The sequence below is a fragment of the Chiloscyllium plagiosum genome, unplaced genomic scaffold (assembly GCF_037043375.1).
Source record: "Chiloscyllium plagiosum isolate Xiang-an unplaced genomic scaffold, Cpla_swu_hap1 HiC_scaffold_12, whole genome shotgun sequence".
Classification (NCBI taxonomy): Eukaryota; Metazoa; Chordata; class Chondrichthyes; order Orectolobiformes; family Hemiscylliidae; genus Chiloscyllium; species Chiloscyllium plagiosum.
The window spans coordinates 6,762,049-6,788,873 of NW_028270150.1; the positions used below are offsets into that span (position 1 = coordinate 6,762,049).

General features: G+C 44.4%; 1 protein-coding gene and 1 long non-coding RNA gene across 6 annotated transcripts in view; both read left to right on the plus strand.

Annotated features, from left to right (window-relative positions):
* The first annotated feature begins 1,939 nt into the window (after positions 1–1,939).
* LOC122555434 (1,4-alpha-glucan-branching enzyme) overlaps positions 1,940–26,825 on the plus strand; it is a 628,967-nt gene continuing 604,081 nt past the window's right edge. For 3 of the 4 annotated variants that reach the window (XM_087992439.1, XM_087992437.1, XM_087992438.1), the window contains exon 1: positions 1,940–2,104. In XM_087992439.1, the coding sequence (XP_087848565.1) occupies positions 2,010–2,104 (95 nt within the window). In that variant the 5' untranslated portion in view covers positions 1,940–2,009. The remainder of the gene's footprint in view (positions 2,105–26,825) is intronic. The other variant, XM_043701429.2, reaches the window with a different exon arrangement.
* LOC148148484 (uncharacterized) lies at positions 13,397–20,989 on the plus strand. 2 transcript variants are annotated; one of them, XR_015758776.1, is made up of 3 exons: positions 13,397–13,767; positions 18,881–19,057; positions 20,679–20,989. It is a non-coding gene; the product is annotated as an uncharacterized LOC148148484 (long non-coding RNA). The 2 variants fall into 2 exon arrangements; XR_015758775.1 differs by lacking the exon at positions 13,397–13,767 and having other exon boundaries at positions 18,385–19,057.

Sequence of the window (26,825 nt, forward strand, 5' to 3'; positions counted from 1 at the left end):
ATCATCAACGAACATCTCCACATCTGACCTTAGGAATCCTTGCTTCAAAAGGCAGTCACTCACACCTCTCATATGGAGTTCATTTCTCATGTCCATGTTTGAACCAAGGATGTAATGAGGTCAGGAGGTGAGTGGCACTGGCAGAACCCAAATGAGTATCAGCTAGCAGACTATTGTTAATGACCACTTCTGTCAGTTTGCTGATGATACCTGTTCCACACTTGATGTATCCTTGTCTATTGTGTTTGTGGTTCACTAGAATTAGAAATAGAATGCCAAGTTGACAGAGGGCAAATTTGAACAAGGAATACTTTATTATGCATCCTCACAGCTTCACAGTCGGTTGGAGACAGTCCCTCTAGCTCCTGCGTCTAGGTCACCTTACCCATTCTCTTGAAGAGGCAACACATCTAAGTACATACATAACATTATCCCTTCTTGGTCTCGAATTCCACCCCAAATATTCCTTTTGCACTTGTCACCCTTATAACTGACTATCCCTTGTCAATCTTTCTCTTTGTCCCCTTTCTAGTCACACCTTTGGCTCTCAGCTTCTCTCCAAACTAGACTTTCCTCATCCTCAGTAGGCTAACCTATCCATGAGGAGAAAGTGGGGACTGCAGATGCTGGAGATCAAAGTCCTAATCTCCAGCTTCCTCTTGAAAGGCTCTTGTATGAAACATCGATTCTCCTTGCTCTTCGGATGCTGCCTGACCTGCTGTGCTTTGCCAGCATCCCACTCTCAACTCTAACCTATCCTTGACTCTTTCAGTTCTTCCCATTTCCTTCTGATGTTCACCAGCAAACCCTCCCTAATCACTTTCACACTTTCACACCCTTGAGTAAATCTCCATATTTCATGCCTATCTCTCCTTCCAGAAACTGCTCTCTACACCCTCAGCACCTCTTCCAGCTGGCCCTTTCTATTCCAAAGTATTTGCTCCTCACCCATCCTCTTCCAGTTTCTACTCCTATGGATCCACCACTTCCTTTCTTGTCCATCCCCCAACATCTCCATTCTCTTCCCTTCCCCTACCAGTCCCTTTACCCATTATCCCCTCCACCTCTCCTCACCTGGCCTGCTCCCACTTCACCCAGATGATTTCTCCAATTCATCATTCTCTCACCTTTCTCTCCAATTTAACTTCCTCTCAGACACCCAATGCTGCATTAGCCCCTCACACTAAGTCTCCTGTCTCCACAAGTTCTTCTAACTCCCCTTCAAGCCATATCTCCTCCAGCCCCACTGTGCCCCCACCAGTCCCTCCCACTTAATTCCTTCCCTTTTCAGCCCCATCCTGCCCTCCCTCATCCAGCTTCATCTCCATAGTGTCCCCAACAGTCCCTCCCATTGACCCCATCTAGCTCACACTTTCTAGGCCCAACCCCCAACTTCTGAACCCTTCCCCACCAATAGGCCTATTTGACCCCTCCTTCTTGCCCCACCCTCTGACCCCACCCCATCTGACCCTTGCTCTCCCTGTGACCCACCCCCTGTGATGCTTGCCCATGTGATCCTCTCCCCACCCTTGACCCCTCCCCTCCCCACGTGACCCCACCCCTTTCCTTCTGACCGTGCCCCCTCCTTAACCCCTCCCTTCCACTGGCCCCACCCCTCTCCATGTGACCCCACCTCTGCCCATCTGACTGCGCCCCCTCCCTAACCCCGCCCACCCACTGGCCCCACCCCCTCTCCATGTGACCCCACCTCTGCCCATCTGACTGCGCCCCCTCCCTAACCCCGCCCACCCACTGGCCCCACCCCCTCTCCATGTGACCCCACCTCTGGCCATCTGACCGCGCCCCCTCCCTAACCCCGCCCACCCACTGGCCCCACCCCCTCTCCATGTGACCCCACCCCGGCCCTTCTGACCACGCCCCTTCCTTAATCCTTCCCCTCCACTGGCCCCGCCCCCTCCCCATCCAGCGGTGATCGGTGGTTCGGTGTGTGATTGTTCTCCCTGGCCGGTTCCTTTGCTCTGTCAGCGCCGTGCTGTCCTGTTGCTAAGATGGCGATGGCGGCGTTGCCAGCGGAGGCCCAGCTGGACGGGCTGCTGGAGCTGGACCCTTACCTGGAGTCGTACAGCAAGGACCTGCGGCGGAGGTAGGAGGGGCCCAAGCCCCGGGACCGCTTGATGCTCGCTGCACTTTAACCCGTTCCTGCCCGCGGTACAGGCCCTGCCGTGAATCTATAACCAGCCAAACTACCTGCTAACCAGCCAAACTCTGTTAACCAGCCGATCCACCTTCACCAGCCAAACTCTCCCCTAACTAATCGCCCACCCGCTAACCAGCCAAACTCTGTCCCCTAACCAGCCAACCCCATCGCTAACTAACCTAATTCCCCAAATACCTAAACCCCTCACTAAAGCGTCAACAAACTGACAATTTTCCTCTTGCTCGCCTCCAAACTCATTAAATCTCTCCTGTAACTTTAAACAACTGCCCAGCCTGCATGTAGGGGTGCAGTGTTAGCTCCACCGATGTGCTTGGTATTTCCAGTGCTTTCAGTTGTTTTTTTTTGTCCTGATAAACCAGTTAGAGCTCAGGGTGAAAGCTGCAGCCTGTGTCCTCTTGCCCTTGGGTGCTGCCCTTGCCTATGTGTCTGACAGGCCAAGCTGCATTTGTCCTTGCTTCAATTGCCAAGTTAAAGGGCACCTTGGTTCAGCTGCTGTTTGTTTTATGTGTAATCCTGATTACTATTCTGTCTACTTTGAGACCACAGCTGTAATTCAAATCCACTGAAATTTTTTCAAGTGAAACTGGATACTGTAACCTTATTTTAACATTTACAACTTGAAGTAACTATTTCTTGCTTTTACGATAATTCTTCCCAACTGCTCTCACCTTGTGAAACACTTTCCGCACCTTGTCAAATGTTGGCATATGATTGTTGCTTTGTTGGTTGATGGTTGTTCTCTGAAATCAATAAATAATACATTAACATACGGTAGAGAAACAAACACCAAAGAAAATGATTAATTGAAAAGAAAAACAGAAATGCTGAGTTGATTTTACCACTGTACACAGTTTACACAAATATTGGACAGCCTGATTCAATGTTAGGCAATTGTCAGCTCTCTTGCCAAGCTGCTGTGAAACGTCGATTCTCCTGTTCCTTGGATGCTGCCTGACCTGCTGTGCTTTTCCAGCAACACATTTTTATGCTGTGAAACTGGTCACTGCAATGTTGTTTTTAATTTGTTCATGGTTATGGGTTTTATTGCCTGGGCCAGCATTTTTTTCTCATTCCCAATCTCCTGGAGAGGGTAGCAGCAACTTAGAGTCATAGAGATGTTCAGCGTGGAAACAGACCCTTCGGTCCAACCCGTCTATGCCGACCAGATATCCCAACCCAATCTAGTCCCACCTGCCAGCACCCAACCCATATCTCTCCAAACCCTTCCTATTCATATATCCATCCAAATGCCTCTTAAATGTTGCAATTTTACCAGCCTCCTCCACTTCATCTGGGAGCTCATTCCATACACATATCACCCTCTGTGTGTGAAAGTTTCCCCTGAGGTCTCTTTTATATCTTTCCCCTCTCACCGTAAACCTATGCCCTCTAATTCTGGACTCCCTGACCCCAGGGAAAAAGACTGAGTCTGTTCACCCTATCCATGCCCCTCATAATTTTGTAAACTTCTATAAGGTCATCCCTCAGCCTCTGACACTCCAGGGAAAATAGCCCCAGCCTGTTCAGCCTCTTCCCTGTAGCTCAAATCTTCCAACCCTGGCAACATCCTTGTAAATCTTTTCTGAACCCTTTCAAGTGCAGGTCAGGTGAATTGGCCATGTTAAATTGCCCATAGTGTTAGGTGCATTAGTTAGAAGGAAATGGGACTGGGTGGGTTGCTGTTCGGAGGGTTGGTGTGGATTTGTTGGGCCGAATGGCCTGTTTCACACTGTAGGGAATCTAATCTAATCTTTCTGATAGGAAGGAGACCAGATTTGCACGCAATTTTCCAACAGTGGCCTAACTAATGTCCTGTACAGTCGCTGCATGACCTCCCAACTCCTATATTCAATACTCTGACCAATAAAAGAAAGCATACCAAATGCCTTCTTCACTATCCTATCTACCTGCGACTCCACTTTCAAGGAGCTATGAACCTGCACTCCAAGGTCTCTTTTTATCAGCAACACTCCCTAGGACCTTACCATTAAGTGTATAAGTTCTGCTAGGATTTGCTTTCCCAAAACGCAGCACCTCGTACTTATCTGAATTAAATTTCATCTGCCACTTCTCAGCCCATTGGCCCATCTGGTCAAGATCCTGTTGTAATCTGAGATAACCCTCTTCGCTGTCCATTACACCTCCAATGTTGGTGTCCTCTGCAAACTTCGTAACTGTACCTCTTGTGCTCGCATCCAAATCATTTATGTAAATGACAAAAAGTAGCGGACCCAGCACTGATCCTTGTGGCACTCCATTGGTCACAGGCCTCCAGTCTGAGAAACAACCCTCCTCCAACACCCTCTGTCTTCTACCTTTGAGCCAGTTCTGTATTCAAATGGCTTGTTTTCCCTGTATTCCATGAGATCTAACCTTGCTAATCAGTCTCCCATGGGGAACCTTGTCAAACGCCTTACCGAAGTCCATATAGATCACATCTACCGCTCTGCCCTCATCAATCCTCTTTGTTACTTCTTCAAAACATTCAATCAAGTTTGTGAGATGGTTTCCCACGCACAAAGCCATGTTGACTATTCCTAATCAGTCCTTGCCTTTCCAAATACATGTACATCCTGTCCCTCGGGATTCCCTCCAACAATTGCCCACCACTGATGTCAGGCTCGCTGGTCTATATTTCCCTGGCTTTCCTTACCACCCTTCTTAAATAGTGGCACCATGTTAGCCAACTTCCAGTCTTCCGGTACGTCACCTATGACTATTGACATTAGAAATATCTCAGCAAGAGGCCCAGCAATCACTTCTCTAGCTTCCCACAGAGTTCTATGGTACACCTGATCAGGTCCTGGGGATTTATCCACCATTATGCGTTTCAAGACATCCAGCATTTCCTCCTCTGTAAATGGATATTTTGCAAGGTGTCACTATCTATTTCCTTACCGTCTATATCTTTCATATCCTTTTCTACTGTAAACACTGATGCAAAATACTTGTTTAGTATCTCCCCTATTTTCAGCAATTCCACACAAAGGCCTCCTTGCTGATATTTGAAGGGCCCTATTCTCTCCCTAGTTACCCTTTTGTCTTTAATGTATTTGTAAAAACCCTTTGGATTCTCCTTAATTCTATTTGCCAAAGCTATCTCATGTCCGCTTTTTGCCATCCTGATTTCCCTCTTAAGTATACTCCTATTGCCATTAATCTCTTCTAGGGATTCACTCGATCTATCCTATCTGTACCTGACATATGTTTCCTTCTTTTTCTTAACCAAACCCTCAATTTCTTTAGTCATCCAGCATTCCCTCTACCTACCAGCCTTTCCTTTCACTTTCTTTGCTTTCTCGTTATCTCATTTCTGAAGGCTTCCCATTTTCCAGCCATCCCTTTACCTGCGAACATCTCCCCAGTCAGCTTTCGAAAATTCTTGCCTAATACTGTCAAAATTGGCTTTTCTCCAATTTAGAACTTCAACTTTTAGATCTGGTCTATCCTTTTCCATCACTATTTTAAATCTAATAGAATTATTGTCGCTGGCCCCAACGTGCTCCCCCACTGACACCTCAGTCACCTGTCCTGCCTTAAATCCCAACAGTAGGTCAAGTTTTGCACCTTCTCTAGTAGGTACATCCACATATTTTCTTGTACACACTTAACAAATTCCTCTCCATCCACACCCTTAACGCTGTGGCAGCCCCTGTCTATGTTTGGAAAGTTAAAATCCCCTACCATAACCACCCTATTATTCTTACAGATAGCTGAGATCTCCTTACAAGTTTTTCTCAATTTCCCTCCGACTATTAGGAGGTCTATAATTTGATCCCAATAAGGTGATCATCCCTTTCTTATTTCTCAGTTCACCAAGTAACTTCCTTAGCTGTATTTCCAGGAATATCCTCCCTCAGCACAGCTGTAATGCTATCCCAAAAACACCACTCCCCCTCTTCTCTTGCCTCCCTTTCTATTCTTCCTGTAGCATTTGTATCCTGGAATATTAAGCAGCCTGTCCTGCCCATCCCTGAGCCACGTTTCTGAAATTGCTGTGATATCCCAGTCCTATGTTCCTAACCATGCCCTGAGTTCATATGCCTTCTCCATTAGGCCTTGCATTGAAATAAAAGCAGTTTGATTTATTAATCCTACCTTGTCCCTGCCTACCCTGACTGTTTGCCTCACTTCTGTTCTTAACTGTACCAGTCTCAGATTGACCTCTTTCCTCACTATGTCCCTGGGTCCTCCTCCTCTCTCTCTCACCTATCCTAAGAGCCTTGGAAGCACCTGTACCCACAGTCACTGTTGCAGATTGACCTTCTTGAGAGTGAACCCACAAAATGACTGGTCCGGATGGAGTCAGATCCTGTGTGGACCAGCTGGTGGGAGTATTCGCAGACATCTTTCCTTACTACGATTTGAAATTCCCACCTGTTTCAAGAAGACTACCTACACCACGGTGCCAAAGAAAAATCATGATGTAGAGGTGCCGGTGTTGGACTGGGGTTTGGCAAGATCAGATAGGATGAGTTCTATGGTGCACCTATTAAAAATTGGTAAGAGATCTTGTGGACAAGTCACATTTCCTTACCTTTCTGAGAAAGTAGAGGTGGTGTTGTGATTTCTTAACCATTGTGTCGGTTATGTCAACTGAAATATCATCTGATGAAGGAGCAGCGCTTCAAAAGCTTGTGATTTCAAGGAAAAATTATGCAGTGTGCCTCAATGACAACTGCCTGGTGGCAATTTAGCATGGTCAATTCACCTGACCTGCACATCTTTGGACTGTGGGAGGAAACCCACGCAGACACTTGGAGAATGTGCAAACTCCATGCAGACAGTCAGCCGAGGCTGGAATCAAACCTGGGTCTCTGACGCTGTGGGGCAGCAATACTAACCACTGAGACTCCATGCCGCCCTAACTTAGTCAGCAGACTTATGAATGGACCTTGCATGTAAATTCTGATCTGTCTCTCTACACCTTCTCTGTGGCTGTAACACTGTATTCTGCACTCTGCTCTGTGAGCCTGATTCACTTTGAATGGGGCAATCTGCCTGTGTAGCATGTAAAACAATGCTTTTCACTGTCTCTTGGTACATGTGAGAACAACGAATCAGACAATCAATCAATGCTCGTGTCCTTTTAGGAGATAGAGTCATGGGTTTGGAATATACAGTTATATTTAGAATGGGCTTGTTGCTTTCAGTTCTTTCATATTTAAGTCGCAGAACTTTTTTAAAGTTACGTTCTCAAGCGAACTTTAACAATTGGTGTCATTGGTCCAGATAATGCGTTGAAGGTGTGAGGTGCCCTGTGTGAGACTCTGTGCCACAATGTTTAGACTGATTCTAATCTAAAAATACAGATTCTGACATGGATTTATGCAGTTTTAAAGCAAAATAAAATGTAATTCTGCAAGTACAAATTCACCCCACAAACTTGTGTGTGTCTGCATGTGGGTGTGTGTGTGTGGGGAGGGGGGTTTGAGTGTCTGATTGTGTGAGGGTGTATAAGGCTGTGACAGGATCTGAGTGTGTGTGTGCGTATGAGAGAGAGAACTTGTATATAAAACAGAGTCTGTGTCTGAAAGTTCAAGTACAATACTTTTACTGGCTTCCCTCTTTTCACTCTGATTGAGACTTCAAATAACTCTAATAAATTAGTCAGACACAATTTCCCTTTCATAAAGCCATGCTGACTCTTGCTTGATTAGATATGATTTTCTAAATATTCTGCCAGTACGTCCTTTATAATTGATTCCAGTACATTTGCAACAATCAACATTCGGCTCACTGGCCTGTAGTTACCTGCTTTTTGCCTTCCTCCCTTTTTGAGTAGGGTTGTCACATTGGTAGTTTTCCAATTCTCTGGTACTTCTGCAGAATCCAAGGACTTTCTGGAAAATTGTAACCAATACATCACTGAAGCTACGTCTTTTAGGATCTTAAGATACAAATCATCAGTGCCAGGAGAGCTTTCTGCTTTTAACTTTATTAGTTTGTCTAATAATACTTCTGTAGTCATGGTGGTAATACTTAATTTTTAAAAATTTGTTCATGGGATGAGGGCATCACTGGCTAAGCACTTATTGCCCATCTCTAATTGTCCAGAGGGCAGCTCAGGGTTAACCATACTACTGTGGTTCTGGAATCACATGTAGGCCAGACCAGGTAAGGATGGCAGATTCCTTCCCAAAAGGACATTAATGAACCAGATGGGTTTTTTCAACAATCGACAGTGGATTCTTGGTTATCACAATTTCACCGGTCATCCATGGTTCCCTAACCTTGTCATTACAATCCCTCATTTTCACAGGAACATATCTCTCCTGCACTCTAACCAACCTCTCTTTAAAAGCCTCCCACATATCAAACGAGAATTTACTTCAAACAGCTACTCCCAATCTACATTCCCAGCTCCTGCCGAATTTTAGTACTGTTGGCCTTCCCCAATTTAACACTCTTCCGTTAGGATCACTCTCGTCTTTGTCAATGAGTATTCTAAAACTTATGGGATTGTGATCACTATTCCCAAAGTAATCCCCTTCTGAAACATCAGCCACTGGCCTGGTTCATTTCCTAACACCAGGTCCAGTATGGCCCCTTTCAGAGTTGGACTATTTACATACTGCTCCAGAAAACCCTCCTGGATGCTCCTTAAAAATTCTGCAACATATAGATCTCTAACACCAAGTGAATCCCTGTCAATGTTTGGAAACTTAAAATCTCCTGTCACCACCACCCTGTTGCTGCGGCATCTTTTCATGATCTGTTGACATTTGCACCTCTATCTCACATTCACTGTTGGGAGGCCTGTAGTGCAGCCCCAACATTGTTAACACGCCCTTTCTATTTCTGAGCTTTGTTCATGTTGCCTCACTGCTGAAGTGTTCTGTCGTGTCCTCCTTCAGCACAGCTGTGATATTTTCTTTGACCAGTATGCAAATCGTCCACTTTTTTTACCTCCCACTCTATCCTGCCTGAAGCATCGATATCCTGGGATATTTGTTTGCCAGTCATGCCCTTCCCTCAACCAAGTCTCACTAATAGCAATAATGTCATACTCCCAGGTATTAATCCAAGCCCTAAGTTCATCCACCTTATCTACTATACTACTTGCATTAAAACAAATGCACCTCAGGCCATCAGTCCCTTTGCATTCATCATCTGCTCCCTGTCTCTTCTTCCTCTTAGTCACGCTGACTTCATTATCTAGTTCCTTACAGGCTTTAATTACTGCTTCCATACTGTCCTCTAACCTCATTTGGTTCCCAACCCCCTGCCACATTAGTTTAAACCACCCCACCAACAGCGTTAGCAAAAGTGCCCCCAAGAATATTGGTTGCAGTCCAGCCCAAGTGGAGATCGTCCAATTTGTAATAGTCCCACCTCCCCCAGAACCAGTCCCAATGTCCCAAGAATCTGAACCCAACCCATCAGCCGAGCATTCATCCTGTTTATTCTATCATTTCTACTCTGACTAGCATGTGGCATTGGTAGAAATCCTGAGATTACTATCTCTGAGGTTCTACTTTTTAACTTGGCTCCTAACTCCCTAAAGACTGCTTGGAGGGCCTCATCCCGTTTTTTTACCTATAACGTTTGTGCCAATATGCACCATGACAGTTGGCTGTTCATCCTCCCCTTTGAGAATGTTTTGCAGTCGATCCGAGATATCCCTGACCCATTCGGGCAACATACCATTCGGGGAGTCTCGTTTTCGACCACAGAACCGCCCTTCTATTACCCTGACAATTGAATCGCCTATGACTATAGCCCTCCCACTCTTTTTCCCACCCTTCTGAACCTGGCTACTCTTATTTATTTGGTTGAACTGGTTCTCACCCTCTATTTCTCCTTTGAATCCTCCCACTTCCTCCAGACGAAACGGGTAGCCATGGGCACCTGCATGGGCCCCAGCTATGCCTGTCTCTTTGTCGACTAAGTGGAACAGTCTATCTTCCGCAGTTATACCGACACCAACATAGAACATAGAAGAATACAGCGCAGTACAGGCCCTTTGGCCCTCGATGTTGCGCCGATCCAAGCCCACCTAACCTATACTAACCCACTATCCTCCATATACCTATCCAATGCCCGCTTAAATGCCCTTAAAGAGGGAGAGTCCACCACTGCTACTGGCAGGGCATTCCATGAACTTAAGACTCGCTGAGTGAAGAACCTACCCCTAACTTCAGTCCTATATCTACCCCCCCTTAATTTAAAGCTATGCCCCCTTGTAATACCCGACTCCATACGCGGGAAAAGGTTCATACTGTCTACCCTATCTAACCCCCTAATCATCTTGTACACCTCAATCAAGTCACCCCTAAACCTTCTTTTCTCTAATGAAAACAGCCCCAAGTGTCTCAGTCTTTCCTCATACGATCTTCCTTCCATACCAGGCAACATCCTGGTAAACCTCCTCTGCACCCGTTCCAGTGCCTCCACATCCTTCCTATAGTATGGCGACCAAAACTGCACACAATATTCCAGATGGGGCCGCACCAGAGTCTTATACAACTGCATCATGACCTCAGGACTCCGGAACTCAATTCCTCGACCAATAAAAGCCAGTACGCCATATGCCTTCCTCACTGCACTATTTACCTGGGTGGCAACTTTCAGAGATCTGTGTACATGGACACCAAGATCCCTCTGCTCATCCACACTACCAAGTATCCGACCATTAGCCCAGTACCCCATCTTTTTGTTATTCTTCCCAAAGTGAATCACCTCACACTTAGCTACATTGAATTCCATTTGCCACCTTTCTGCCCAGCTCTGCAGCTTCTCTATATCCTGCTGTAACCTGCCACATCCTTCCTCACTGTCAACAACTCCACCGACTTTCGTATCATCCGCAAACTTGCTCACCCAACCTTCTAACCCCTCTTCCAGGTCATTTATAAAAATGACAAACAGCAATGGTCCCAAAACAGATCCTTGCGGAACACCGCTAGTGACGGCACTCCAAGAAGAAACTTTGCCATCAACTACTACCCTCTGTCTTCTTCCATCCAGCCAATTCCTAATCCAAATCTCCAACTCACCCTCAATGCCATATCTCCGTATTTTCTGCAGTAGCCTACCATGGGGAACCTTATCAAACGCCTTACTAAAATCCATATATACCACATCTACCGCTTTCCCCTCATCAACCTCCTTCGTCACCTTTTCAAAGAATTCAATAAGGTTTGTGAGGCACGACCTGCCCTTCACAAAACCATGCTGACTATCCTTGATCACATTATCCCTATCCAGATGTGCATAAATCCTATCCCTTACAATTCTCTCTAAGACTTTGCCCACAACAGAAGTGAGACTCACCGGCCTATAGTTACTAGGGTTATCCCTACTCCCCCTTTTGAACCACTGGCTGTTCATCCGCTTTTCCTCTGCTGCATCGATGACTGCATTGGTGCCATTTCGTGTTCCCACAAGGAGGTCAAACAGTTCATCAACTTCACCAACACATTCCAACCCGTCCTTAAATTTACCTGGACTGTCTCTGACACCTCTCTTTCCTTGCTGGACCCCTCCATCTCCATCAACGGTGACCGACTCAACATTGACATTTTCTACAAACCCACCGACTCCCACGGCTCCCTGGATTACACCTCTTCCCACCCTGCCTCCTGCAAAAATGCTCTCCTTATTCCCAATTCCTCCGCCTCTGCTGCATCAGCTCCCAGGAGGACCAGTTCCACCACCGAACAGATCAGATGGCCTCCTTTTTTAAAGACCGCAATTTCCCCTCCCATGTGGTTGATGATGCCCTCCAATGCATCTCATGCACTTCCTCGCACCTCCGTCCTCGAGCCCCACACCCTCCAACTGCAACAAGGACAGAACCCCCCCGGTCCTCACCTTCCACCCCACCAACCTCCATATACATCACTTTACCCTCGCCATTTCCCCCGCCTACAAACTGGTCCCACCACCAGAGATATATTTCCCTCCCCACCTCTATCAGCTTTCCATAAAGGCTGTTTCCTCCGTCACCACCTGGTCAGGTCCATGCCCTCCCCTCCCAGCACCTTCCCCTGCCAACACAGGAATTGAAAAACCTGTGCTCACACTCCCCGCCCACCCCCCCCCCCCCCCCCCCCACCCCCTTGCCTCTGGCCAAGGCCCCAAAGGAGCCTTCCACAGCCATCAAAGTTTCATCTGCACTTCCACACGTCATTTGCTGTATTCGTTGCTCCCGATACAGTCTTCTCTACATTGGAGACCGGACGCCTATTCGCAGAGCGCTTCAGAGAACGTCTGCAGGACACCTGCACCAAACAACCACAACGCCCCATGGCTGAATACTTCAACTCCCCCTCCCGTTCTGCCGAGGAATGCAGGTCCTGGCCATCCTCTCTTACCACCCGATGCCTCATGTTCTGCCACAGGACCCTAAAACCCCATGGCATCAATGCTGACTTCACCAATTTCCTAATTTCCCCTCCTCCCACCTTACCACATTCCAGCTCAGCACTGTCCTCATGACCTTTCCTATCTGTCCATCTTCCTTCCCACCTCCCTGCACCACACTCCCTGCTGACCTATACCTTTACCCCCACTTCCATCCACGTATTGCACTCTCAACTACCTTCCCCCCCCCCCCCCCCCCCCATTGCCCCCCTTCCCCCTAGCCCCACCGCATCCCATTCATCTCTCCATCTTGGAGGTTCACAGCCTCATTCCTGATGAAGGACTTTTGCCCGAAACATTGATTCTGCTGCTTCTCGAATGCTGCCTGACCTGCTGTGCTTTTCCAGCACCACACTCTTGACTCTAATCTCCAGCATCTGCAGTCCTCACTTTCGCCACATTGATCAAGTAAACTAGCCCTAATGCAATCTATGAATTCTGTGTCATAGCTATCCTTTCCAGTTTGATGAACTCTGGCATGGTGGCTCACAGCGCCATGGTCCTGGGTTCAATTCCAATCTCGGGCAACTGTCTGTGTGGAGTTTGCACATTCTCCCCGTGTTTGCCTGGTTTTCCTCTGCGTACTCCGGTTTCCTCCCACAATCCTTAGATGTGCAGGTTAGGTGAATTGGCCATGCTAAATTACCCAGAGTGTTCAGTGATGTGTAGGTTAGGTGCATTAGTCAGGGGTAAATGTAGGATGGTAGAGTAGGGGAATGGGTCTGGGTGAGTTTCTCTGTGGAGGATCTGTGTGGAGTTGTGGGGCCGAAGGGCCTTTTGCACACTGTAGGGATTCTATAAAATATGAGGATTTAAGCTATCCATAATTATTACTCACTTCTGGATTGGTTGTTGGCCTGTTCGCTGAGCTGGTGGGTTTGTTGGCAGACGTTTCATTCCCCTTCTCGGTGACATCATTAGTGCTGTGTCGTCTCCTGTGAACGCTGCTGTACTGTTCGGCCTTGAATTGATGTGATTCTGTTTGAGCTGTTTCAGGTTGGTGCCTATTCCTGTTTTCCATTGCAGCGGATTGTACATTGGGTCCAGGTCAATATGTTTGATGATGCAGTCAGAGGATGAATACCATGCTTCCAGGAAATCTCTTGCTCTACTTTGTTTAGCCTTTCCTGGTATCATTGTGTTGTTCCAGTCGAACTCAGAGTCACAGAGATGGACAGCATGGAAACTGACCCTTTGATCCACCCGTCCATGCCAATCAGGTATCCCAACCCAATCTAGTCCCACCTGCCAGCACCCGGCTCATATCCTTCCAAACCCTTCCTATTCATATACTCATCCAAATGCCAATCAAATGTTGCAATTTTACCAGCCTCCACCACTTCCTCTGGCAGCTCATTCCACACTCGTACCACCCTCTGTGTGGAAGAAGTTGCCCCTTAGGTTTCTTTTATATCTTTCCCCTCTCACCCTAAACCTATGCCCTCTAGTTCTGGACTCCCTGACTCCAGGGAAAATACTTTGTTTATTCACCCTAACCATGCCCCTCATAATTTTGTAAACCTTTATAAGGTCACCCCTCAGCCTCCGACACTCCAGGGAAAACAACCCCAGCCTGTTCAGCCTCTCCCTATAGCTCAAATCCTCCAACCCTGGCACCATCCTTGTAAATCTTTTCTGAACCCTTCCAAGTTTCACAACATCTTTCCGGTAGGAAGGAGACCAGAATTGCACGCAATATTCCAACAGTGGCCTAACCAATGTCCTGTACAGCCGCAACATGACCTCCCAACTCCTGTACTCAATACTCTGACCAATAAAGCAAAGCATACCAAACACCTTCTTCACTATCCTATCTACCTGCGACTCCACTTTCAAGGAGCTATGAACCTGCACTCCAAGGTCTCTTTGTTCAGCAACACTCCCTTCGGACCTTACCATTAAGTATATAAGTCCTGCTAAGATTTGCTTTCCCAAAATGCAGCACCTCGTATTTATCTGAATTAAATTCCATCTGCACTTCTCAGCCCATTGGCCCATCTGGTCAAGATCCTGTTGTAATCTGAGATAATCCTCTTCACTGTCCACGACACCTCCAATGTTGGTGTCATCTGCAAACTTAGTAACTGTACCTCTTATGCTCACATCCAAATCATTTATGAGAGAAAGTGAGGGCTGCAGATGCTGGAGATCAGAGCTGAAAATGTGTTGCTGGAAAAGCGCAGCAGGTCAGGCAGCATCCAAGGAGGCCCTCCTGAAGAAGGGCTTATGCCCGAAACGTCGATTCTCCTGTTCCTTGGATGCTGCCTGACCTGCTGCGCTTTTCCAGCAACACATTTTCAGCTCCAAATCATTTATGTAAATGTCAAAAAGTAGCGTACCCAACATGATCCTTGTGGCATTCCACTGGTCACAGGCCTCCAGTCTGAAAAACAGCTCTCCACCACCACCCTCTGTCTTCTATCTTTGAGCCAATTCTTTATCCAGATGGCTAGTTCTCCCTGTATTTTGAGAGATCTAATCTTGCTAATCTCTCTCCCATGGGGAATCTTGTTGAACGCCTTACTGAAGTCCATGTAGATCATATCTACAGCTCTGCCCTCATCAATCCTCGTTCTTGTTGTCTGTGTGTTTGGATACCAGGGAGAGTTGGTTGTGCTGCTAGTTGGTGTTCATAGTCTGCAGTCAGTCAATCCATGTGAAGTTATAAATTCCTACTAAGGAAGCAGAACCAGTCTGACTCAACATTAGAATATGCACAGACTCTAACCTTACACCTTTAATACATTGTCTGAGCTGAGATGTAACCTTTTTTTTATAAAACCTTATGCTCTAGAACATAGAACATTACAGCACAGTACTGGCCCTTTGGCCCTCGATGTTGCGCCGACCTGTGGAATCAATCTGAAGCCCATCTAACCTACACTATTCCATTTTCATCCATATTTTAATCCAAAGACCATTTAAATGCCTTAAAGTTGGCGAGTCTACCACTGTTGCAGGCAGTGCGTTCCACGCCCCTACTACTCTGAGTAAAAAATACTACCTCCGATATCTATCACCCCTCAATGTAAAGCTGTGCCACCTTGTGGTAGCCATCACCATCTGCGGAAAAAGCCTCTCACAGTCCACCCTGTCTAACCCTCTGATTATCTTGTATGTCTCAAGTAAGTCACCTCTCAAACCTCCTCTCTCCAACGAAAACAGCCTCAAGTCCCTCAGTCTTTCCTCGTAAGACCTTCCTTTCATACCAGGCAACATCCTGGTAAATCTCCTCTGAACCCTTTCCAAAGCTTCCACATGCTTCCTATAAGGCAGTGACCAGAACTGTAGGCAGTACTCCAAATGCGGCAGCAACAGAGAGCTGGGTTTTCATCTTAGTAAATGGAAACCTACAACCCATTCTAAAAGATAAAAGACTTAACAGCAATCTCGGTTTGTTCACTATATCATTTCAGTCATAGAGATGTACAGCATGGAAACAGACCCTTCAGTCCAACTCGTTCATGCCGACCAGATATCCTAACCTAATCTAGTTCCATTTGCCAGCAATTGGCCCATGTCATTCTAAACCCTTCCTATTCAGATACCCATCCAGATGCCTTTTAAATGTTGTAATTGTACCAGCCTCAACCACTTCCTCTGGCAGCTCATTCCATACATACACCATCCTCTGCGTGAAAAACATGCCCCTTAGGTCTCTTTTATATCTTTCCCCTCACACCCTAAACCTATGCCCTCTAGTTCTGGACTCCCCCACCCCAAGGAAAATACCTTGTCTGTGTACCCTATCCATGCTCCTCATGATTTTAGAAACCTCTATAAGGTCACACCTCAGTGTAATTTGCTCCAGGGATAATAGTCCCAGCCTATTCAGCCCCTCCAACCTCATATCTTCCCACCATGGCAACATCTTTGTAAATATTTTCTGCACCCTTTCAGGTTTCACGACATCCCTCTGATAGGAAGGAGACCAGAATTACACACGATATTCCAAAAGTGGCCTAACTATTGTCCTGTACAGCTGCAACTATGAACCTGCACTCCAAGGTCTCTGTTCAGGAACACTCCCCCGGACCTTACCATTAAGTGTACAAGTGCTACTCTGATTTGCATTTCCAAAGTGCAGCATTTATCTAAATTAAACTCCATCTGCCACTCCTCAGCCCATTGGCCCATCTGATCAAGGTTCTATTGTAATCTGAGGTAGCCTTCTTCAGTGTCCACTTAACCTGCAGTTTTGGTGTCATCTGCAAAATTAGTAATTATACCTCCTATGTTCACATCCAAATCATTTAAAAACTGAAGAAAAGTAGTGGACCCAGCACTGATCCTTGTGCCACACCACTGATCATAGGCCTCCAGCCTGAAAAACAACCCTCCACCACCACCCTCTATCTTCTACCTTTGAGCCAGTTTTGTATCCAAATGGCTAGTTCTCCCTATATTCCACGAGATCTAGCCTTGCTAACCAGTCTCCCACGAGGAACCTTTGTGAATGCCCTACTGACGTCCAGATAGATTATATCTACTGCTCTGCCAACATCAATCCTTTTTGTTACTACTTCAGGAAACAATCAAGTTCATGAGACAGTATTTACCATTCACAAAATCATGCTGACTATCCCTAAGAAGGCAAAAGTGAAGACTGCAGATGCTGGAAATCAGAGTCTAGATTAGAGTGGTGTTGGAAAAGCACAGCAGGTCAGGCAGCATCTGAGGAGCAGGAAAATCGTTTTTTCGGGCAAAAGTCCTTAATCAGGAATGGAGGCAGGAAGCCTCCAGGGTGGAGAGATAAATGGGAGAGCGGTGGGGCTGGGGTGAAGGTAGCAAAGAGTACAATAGGTGAATGGGGGTGGGGTTGGAGATGATAGGTCAGAGAGTACTCTTTGCTACCTTCCCCCACTTCCTCTCTGACCTATCACCTCCAACCCTACCCCCATTCACCTATTGTATTCTTTGCTACCTTCTCCCCAGCCCCACCCCTTTCCCATTTATCTCTTCACCCTGGGGGCTCCCTGCCTTCATTTCTGATGAAGGGCTTCTGCCCGAAACATCGATTTTCCTGCTCCTCTGATGCTGCCTGACCTGCTGTGCTTTTCCAGCACCACTCTAATCTAAACTCTGCAGTCCTCACTTCTGCCTATCCCTAAGCAGCCCTTGCCTTTCCAAATACATGTAAATCCTGTCCCTCAGGATTCCCTCCAACAACTTGCCCACCACTGATGTCAGGCTCACTGGTCTGTAGTTCCCTGGCTTGTCCTTACCACCTTTCTTAAACAGTGGCACCACGTTTGCCAACCTCCAGTCTTCTGGTACCTCACCTGTGACTATCAATGATACAAATATCTCAGCAAGAGGCCCAGCAATCACTTCCCTAGCTTCCCACAGAGTTCTAGGGTACACCTGATCAGGTCCTAGGGTTTATCCACTATTATGTGTTTCAAGACCTCCATCACCATCTGCTCAGTAATATAGATGTTTTTCAAGATGTCACCATTTATTTCTCCACATTCTGTGTTTTGCATGTCCTTCTCCACAGTAAATACTGATGCAAAATACTCGTTTAGTATCTCCTGTGGCTCCACACAAAGGCCACCTTGCTGATATTTGAGGGGCCCTATTCTCTCCCTAGTTACCCTTTTGTCCTTAATGTATTTGTAAAAACCCTTTGGATTCTCCTTAACCCTATTTGCCAAAGCTATCTCATGTCCCCTTTTTGCCCTCCTGATTTCCCTCTTAAGTATACTCCTACTGCCTTTATACTCTTCTAAGGATTCATTTGATCTATCCTATCTATACCTGACATATGCTTCCTTCTTTTCTTAACCAAACCCTCAATTTCTCTAGTTATCCAGCATTCCCTGTGCCTTCCAGCCTTACCTTTCAGTTTAACAGGAATGTACTGTCTCTGGACTCTCCGTATCTCGTTTTTGAAGACCTCCCTTTTTCCAGCCAACCCTTTAGCCGCGAACATCTGCCCCCAATCAGCTTTTGAAAGTTCTTGCCTAATACTGGCAAAATTTGCCTTCCTCCAACTTAGAACTTCAACTTTTAGGTCCAATCTATCCTTTTCCATCACTATTTTAAGCTAATAGAACTTTGGTTGCTGGACCCAAGGTGCTCCCCCACTGGCACCTCAGTCACCTGCCCTGCCTTATTTCTCAAGAGAAGGTCATGTTTTGCGCCTTCTCTCGTAGAAACATCCACATACTGAATCTGAAGACTTTCTTGTACAAGCTTAACAAATACCTCTCCATTTAAACCGTTAACATTATGGCAGTCCCAGTCTCTGTTTGGAAAGTTTAAATCCCCTACCTTACCCTTCCTATTATTCTTACAGATAACTGAAATCCTTTCAAATTTGTTTCTTAGTTTCCTGCTGACAATTAAGGGGGTCCATAATACATGGCAAAAGTGAGGACTGCAGATGCTGGAAATCAGAGTCTAGATTAGAGAGGTGCTGGAAAAGCACAGCAGGTTAGGCAGCATCCGAGGAGCAGGAAAATCGACGTTTCGGGCAAAAGCTCTTCATAATACAATTCTAATAAGGTGATCATCTCTTTCTTATTTTTCGGTTCCATCCAAATAGCTTCGCTGGAGGTATTCCCAAGAATATCCTCCCTCAGTATAGCTGTAATGTTATCCCTTATCAAAAATACCACTCCCCCTCCTCCCTTGTCCCCCTTTGTATCCTTTTTGTAGCATTTGTAACCTGGAACATTAAGCTGCCAGTCCTGTCTGTACCTGAGCAACATTTCAGTAATTGCTCTGATATCCCAGTTGTATGTTCCTAACCATGCCCTGAGTTCATCTGCATTCCCTGTTAGGCCTCTTGCATAGGTAAATGCAGTTTAATTTATTCCATCCTACCTTGTTCTCTGCTTTGTTCCTTCCTGCCCTTAATGTTGGACACGCTCCCATTCCCAACTGTACCAGTCTCAGATTGATCTCTTTCCTTGATATTTCCTTGGGTCCTACTACTCCCCCACCCCCTCCCTCCCCCCCCCCCCCCCCCCCCCCCCCCCCCCACACACACACACACACACACACACACACACACCTTACTAGTTTAAATTCTCCCCAGTAGCTTTAGCAAATCTCCCTGCCATATAATTAGTCTCCTTCCTATTTAAGTGCAATCCGTCCATCTTGTACAGGTCACTTCTACCCCAGAAGAGATTCCAATAATCCAAAAATGTGTACCTTCTCCCCTGCACCAGGTCCTCAGCCACACATTCACCTGCTCTATCCTCCTATTCCTGCCCTCATTAGCTCGTAGCACTGGGAGTAATCTAGATATTACTACCCCCAAGGACCTCCTTTTTAAATTCCTGCTTAACTTTTTATACTTTCCCTTCAGAATCTCATTATTTTCCCTTCCTATGTTATTGGTTCCAGTGTGTACAATGACCTCCTGCTGGTCGTTCCTCCCTTTGAAAACATCCTGCCCTCTGTCTACGCTATCCTTGATCCTGGCAATATGAAGGCAACGCAGCATTCTGATTCTTCACTGCTGGCCGCAGAGATGTCTGTGCCTCGAACTTCATAGTTCCCTATCACAATTGATTGCTTGGAATCTGATGTACCCCTCATTACATTACAGCCAGTTACATTTCCCCTACATTTTCCAGAACAGCATACTTGTTTGAAATGGGGATAGCCACAAAAGACTCCTGCACTCCTTGCCTATCCCTCCTAGCTTTCCTGGAGTCAACTCATCTACCTGACTGTATCTGTGGCTTTCTTCCTATAACTGCCAACCATTACACTCTTATAAATTCCTGATTGCCTCTAACTGTCGCTCTAACTGATCCATGTGATCTGATAGGATTATCAACCAAAGACATTTCCTGTAGACATAATCATCAGTAACATGGAAACTCTCCCAACTTCCCACATCCGACGGGAAGAGCATATCACTACTATCTGCCATCTTTGCTCCTTCACAATCTAGACCCAGAAAATACCACTTCTTTTTCCTCTTAAAAAAAATAGTGCTCCAGGTTAACTTCGCACAAGTAGTTTATATTCTTAAATTTTAATCAAGAGATAGATTTCAAGAAAAGATATAATCAAGAAAGAATTCACTCTACTTACTACTGCAGACTTATAGCAAGGTTACTATGATCTTGTGCTTTAAATTCTCTGCCTTATGATTGTGCCTCACTAGCCACCTGATGAAGGAGCAGAATTCTGAAAGCTCGTACTTCCAAATGAACCTGTCGGACTGTAGTCTGGTGATGTGTGATATTTATCAAGATCCTGGTATTCATCCTGAAACTCCATCGACAAACACATTGACCTAATATATAAACCGCTGCGGTGGAAAACTGGAACCGGCACCAACCAGAAATAGCTTGAACAGAACCACATAAATTCAAAGTGGAATACGACAGCACAGCTTCTCAGGAGTCAGTGCAGCACTGATGATGTCACTTAGAAAGGAAACAAAATGTCTGCCAACAAACCTACTAGCTCGGTGAATACACCAACAACAAATCCAATTGGCTCCCAAGCTACAGATCTTCACAAAAACATTAATTGTTCAGTTCTTTTTACATACTTGTATTATTTGTTGTAGATTTATAGTCTTTCCTACATAGTGGCTATGGTTTGTGGTCTTTATTACAACTCCTACCAATGTTTTCTTTCCTTTGCTGTTTTTTCACTTTTGCCCAAATGGACTCCACATTATCTGAGTCGAGATCATCTCTCTTGACTCAAGTTCATCTCTTATCAACAGTGCTATCCCACCACCCTTTCTATCCTTCCTGTGTGACTAAGAGGTCAAATATCTCTGAATGTTAAGTACCCAGTTTTGATCTCAATGTAACCATGTTTCTGGAATGATTATGAGATCATTTTCATTTACCTCAAATCATGCCATTCATTTCATCTACCTTATTACAAATATTTCATGTATTAATATACATTCATAATCTATTCTCCTCAAAGGAAAACAGAGTCAATATCTTCAATCTGTCTTCGTAATTGAATTTTCTCATTCCTAAAGTCATTCTTGTGCATCTCTTTTACATTCTGGCTGATACTTTTGCATCTTATTGATGTCTGCAGGCATACTTGCTGACTATCAGTTGAAATGAAAGGGATATTATGATGGAGGAATGGGCAAAAAGAGTGACATATTGAATTCAGTGTCAGTAAATGGTATATGGTACATTTTGGGTTTGAAAATACAATCCTGAAAGGGCTTAGTGATGTGGGACACCAAAGGTAGATTGGAGGTTTTGGGTTCACAGAATGCAGAACCTCAGGGGAAAAGGGCCATTCAGCATAAAACCTAAATCAAACTTTGCAAGAGAGCTAGATTGAAATGATAAGCAAATTTGTATCAATTAAAATTTATTGTCAACCGTGTGAGATCAAGAACCTGTCAACTCCAGTAACATTAAAGACAAAAAACAGTTTTAATCTTGTCTCAGTCCTCAGTCATGCTACAACAAGGTAATAGAATAGGTGGTGGCTAGATTACATCGGCTTCTTTGCAATTCGCAATACCACCCTATACTTGCTGGCAGGAATCAGTACATGCACGTCTGCTCACTGAGCACTCGATCTGATTGATGAGTAAGCTGGTGGGTGAAACATCTCACCCTTTGGGACTCATGGCTAAATAATTGATTGTGTGGGTGGGATTTTCTGTTTTGTTAAAATAAAAGTTTTGGACATGAAACTGAAGTTAGCAGCTTTGAATGGGAGAAAGTCAAATTGTTAATTTATTATAATTTCTTCTGGACAAAAGTCGGTAAGGTGGTTAAAAATTTTTATAGTCAAGTCAGAGTTTTATAGCACAGATACAAAGAATCTGCATCCACTTGGGATAGCAAGTCTAGGAACTATAGTATGACAGTGAATAGGTTCAGTAAGGAGTTAAAGAGAAACCCATTTTTGAAGAGGTGACTTAGAATGTGAAACTCACTACAACAACGAATCAAATTATATAGATATATATTGTTAAAAATATAGATGCATTTCGGCAAAACTAGTTACTACTTTAGAATAGAAGGAGCTGATTGAGTGAGATAAAGTAGGGTGGGAATGAGCTCCTGTGAAGCACAAACACCAGCTTCAATCAGACTGACCCAAAGATAGAACATAGCTTCTGTGTCATTTTAAATGTTATTAGTGCTGTGGGCAGTAGTTTGCTTCATGCTATGGGAAGAATGTTGAAACAATGGAGTGGGTACTGCATAAATTATGTCTCGAGTGAGGAAATACAACCATGAAAAAAGACGTGAAAATTTGGGACAGTTTGGATTAGACCAGAGGACACTACAGTATAATTATTCAAGGTTGTTGATGAGGTGAGAGAAGATAAATGATGGCAGTATATCTGATGAATATAAGGATTTCTGTAAAAGGTTTAGTTAAAAGCATTTCTAGCAAATTACATTCATACTGCCCCTTTGATCCTATGAACTTCAAAGTTAGCTAAGGGATAGAAAATAAAGTTCAGCTGGTATATGAAATTCAATGTAAGAAAAGTGTGAAGTAGTAGTTTGTTAGGAAAGACCCATTTTAAAATCAGAATTCAGAATGTCCGTTATTGTCATGTGTAGTCCAGTGAAAAGTTTTTACAATTGCTGCCTCCAGTGGCACCGTCTGAGGTACAAATACCTCGGTACAAATGTTGGATACAAAAGGAAAGCTAGCATTACTTACAATGTCTGAAAAATAAGGTACAAATAAGATAGTTACAACAGAGTTAAAGGATTTAGATGACTTGTCAAGAGTTTCAGATAGCAGCTCAGCAAGTGATCTGGCTGTCCGTACCAGGCACAAGTCCAACAAGTGTTCAGCTCCTCTCCAGTCTCCAGTCCACTCCTCAGTGGCACTCAGCTGCAACAATGTAAGTTGCACTGCATCGGGATTTGCATCCCTCGTGCTGCACCAGGACTCCGGTATCCCCTTGCACCGCTCTGATACTACTGATAAGAGAAAAAAAAGAATAGAAAAGAAACAAAATGAACAGGTGGAGCAGAGGACCTCCGGTTGAACTGTCCTACTTTTCTGCCATCTTGCCGGAAGTAAATGGTACAATTTTATAATTTTGTATTTTTTTAAAAATGGTACGATAAATAAACAAAGCCATTAACTTGTGTTCAAGCAATGTAAAACTATTTGATAATGGAGCTTTTCAGCAAAGAAAGTTAAGTAGAGTTTTGATAAATTTGTCAGTCATGGCTCAGTTAGTAGCTCTCCTGAAACCAATCAACTTGAGCATATAAGGTCAGACCAACACTTTGTGGAATGCTCCCTCAATGCTGCACTTATTGGGGATACTCTCCTCTGGATGAAAAATTAAATTGAGATCCTGTCTGTCCCCAACCAGGGAATGGAAACACTTAGAGTCAAAGAGTTGTACAACACAGAAACAGACATTTTGGTGTAACTTGTCCACACTGACCAGATATCCTAAATAAATCTAATCCCATTTGTCAGCATTTGGCCCATATCCCCCGCAACCCATCCTATTCATGCACTCATCCAGATGTCTCCTAAATGCTGTAATTATATCAGTCTGCATCACTTCTTTTGGCAGCTTGTTGCATATATGCAACATTCTCTGCATGAAAAAAGTTGACCCTTAGGTCCCTTTTATATCTTTCTCCTCTCGCCTTAAATCTATGCCTTCTAGTTTCGGACTGCCCCACCCTGAGAAAAAGACCTTGTCTCTGCACCCTATCCATGCCCCTTATGATTTTATAAATCTCTATTAGGTCACCCATTAGCCTCTGACACTTGAGGGAAAACAGCCTCAGCTAATACAGCTTCTCCCTATAGCTCAAACTCTCCAACATCCTTGTAAATCTTTTCTGAACCTTTTCAAGTTTCACAACATCCTTCCTATAGTAGGGTGACCAGAATTGCATGCAATATTCCAAAAGTGGCCTAACCATGTCCTGTACGGCTGCTGTATGACCTCCCACATCCTATACTCAATGCACTGACCAATAAAGTCCAGCATACCAAATGCCGCCTTCACTACCCTATCTACTTTCAACTCCACTTTCAAGGATCTATGAAACTGCACTCCAATGTCTCTTTGTTCAGCAATACTCCTCAGAACATTACCATTAACTGTATAAGTCCTGCCCTGATTTGCCTTTCTAAAATGCAGCACTTCACATTGATCTAAATTAAACTCCATCTGCCACTCTTCAGCCCATTGACCCATCTCATCAACATCCTGTTGTGCTCTGAAGTAACCTTTTTCCCAGTCTACTACATCTCCAATTTTGGCGTCATCTGCAAACTTACTAACCATACCTCCTCTGTTCACATCTAAATCTGTCACATTGTTTTGAAGATGGACAAGAGAGTTATTCTTGATGACCTGGCAAATACATATCCCTCAATGATCACCACAAGCATATTATCTGGCCATTATCTATTGCTGATGAAGGGAGACATGGGTGTGTGCAAACTAGGCACCATGTTTCCTATAGAGTGGGGAAGTGAGAATGGAACTAATTAGATTGCTTTACAGAAAGCCAGCATAAACTGGATAGACTGACTGGCTCCTTCCTCTTTGGTTAGACAATTGTAGCTATTATAATTCAGAAGTGCTTCAGTGACGAGCATACTGTGGAAAGTGCAGAGGTCTTTTTAAGGCCTTTGGAAAAGCACGACTTTATTGCACTGTTTAAAAATCATGAAGGGTTTAGATAAACTGTTTCTAGTGGCTGAACAGTCAACGACCAGACAACCAAATTCAAAGTGAATGCCAAACCAACCAGTGCTGACATCAGTAGAAACTTCTTAAGCAATGATGGTTGAGATTTGGAATGTATTGTTTGATGGTGCATGGAATGCAAATTCAATCTGATTCTGCAAAGGAAATTGGATGCATTCTTAAAGGAGGAAAAACTGCAGGGATATAGGGTAAAAGTAAGGGAGTAGGATTAACCCAACTCACTTGAAGAAGCTGGCACAGGCTAAATAGGCGAAATGGCTATTGCTTATGTTATCTTCTATCACTGTAGACATTATAATTTCTTAAGCTCATTGAATGGATGATAAACAATAAATTTATGTGACAACCTCAGTAGTAGGAGGTCAAACAATGACTGTAGCAAAAGTATTGTACATTTCTGTAGCATAGTGTGGAAAAGTACAGAAGCAGAGAACCGCTGAATAGGAGCACTTTTGCTCTTGTTCACTGTTTCTAATTGTAGACACTGATTCATCAGTGCAATGAGATGCTTCAATCAGCAATTGCAACTTGTGGGCTGGATTTGTGTTTAAAGCTGTCACTATGTGAGAGACTATTTGTTAGGTTTTTCCTGTGTTTACAATCTTGTGAACCTGCTCTTCATCAGGAAATGTTAATGCTGTAATCTTGTCATAAGCTGTCCCGGTGAGAGAAACATTTCCTTTTTCAGCACCAGTTCCAAAATAGTGTGAAATGGTGTAGTCCTTCCCATTTTCTTGCAGGAAAATGCTCAACTCCATTTCAGTCTCTTGGTGACTTGGGTTTTCAAATGAGCCAAGACGATTTTAGGATGTGCTCAGGATGATTAAAGGATTTAATTGACTAGATAGAGAAAAACTGTTCTGTGGGAGTCCAGACTAATGGGACACAACTGAAAAATTACAGCCACTCTGTTCAATGGTCAATCTATTCTTCACAGTTAAGGTGGTGGTAATATGGATAGATTTTCTTTTCCTGTGTTAGGTTATTAAGAGAAATGAAACTGCAAGAGGCAAATGGAGGTCAAGTACAGATCAACGATGATATTGTATTGCAGAACAGAAGCAAGGGACTGAAATAGCCTTTTCTTGATCCCGTGTTGCAAAATTGGAGCAAAGTATGGTGACCTTGCCAAATTTTTGCAATTGACATTTGAATACTCAGCTGTACAATTATAAACATTGACCTTTCCAATTTGAGTTTTGTGTGATGGCTATATTTGAGTTAAGCGATGAAATGGTCAGGCGTTTGTGGTTATGGGTCTCTCACTGGTGATGACAGTGATGCGACCAATTTGAGGTGATGCATTGATGAATTAAAAACTCTCAAATTAGATTTCAAGCAAAAAAAAAGGTTATAGTGACTTAATTCGTAAAAGAGAGTGTCAAAGCTTCTTCTTCAAATAATTATTGTCTGAGTAATGTTGAACGGGTTTTAGATTGCCAATTACTAAATTATTAGTGAAGGGGGATTTGGAGATTCAAGTTGTGGAACATATGTCGTTTAACAAATCCTTGCTGCCTGATAAAATATGGCAAATCAACAAGTTAACTTGGGTTTGTCAGTAGATTGCTTCCTATACTAAAGCACTGCAAATCGCGC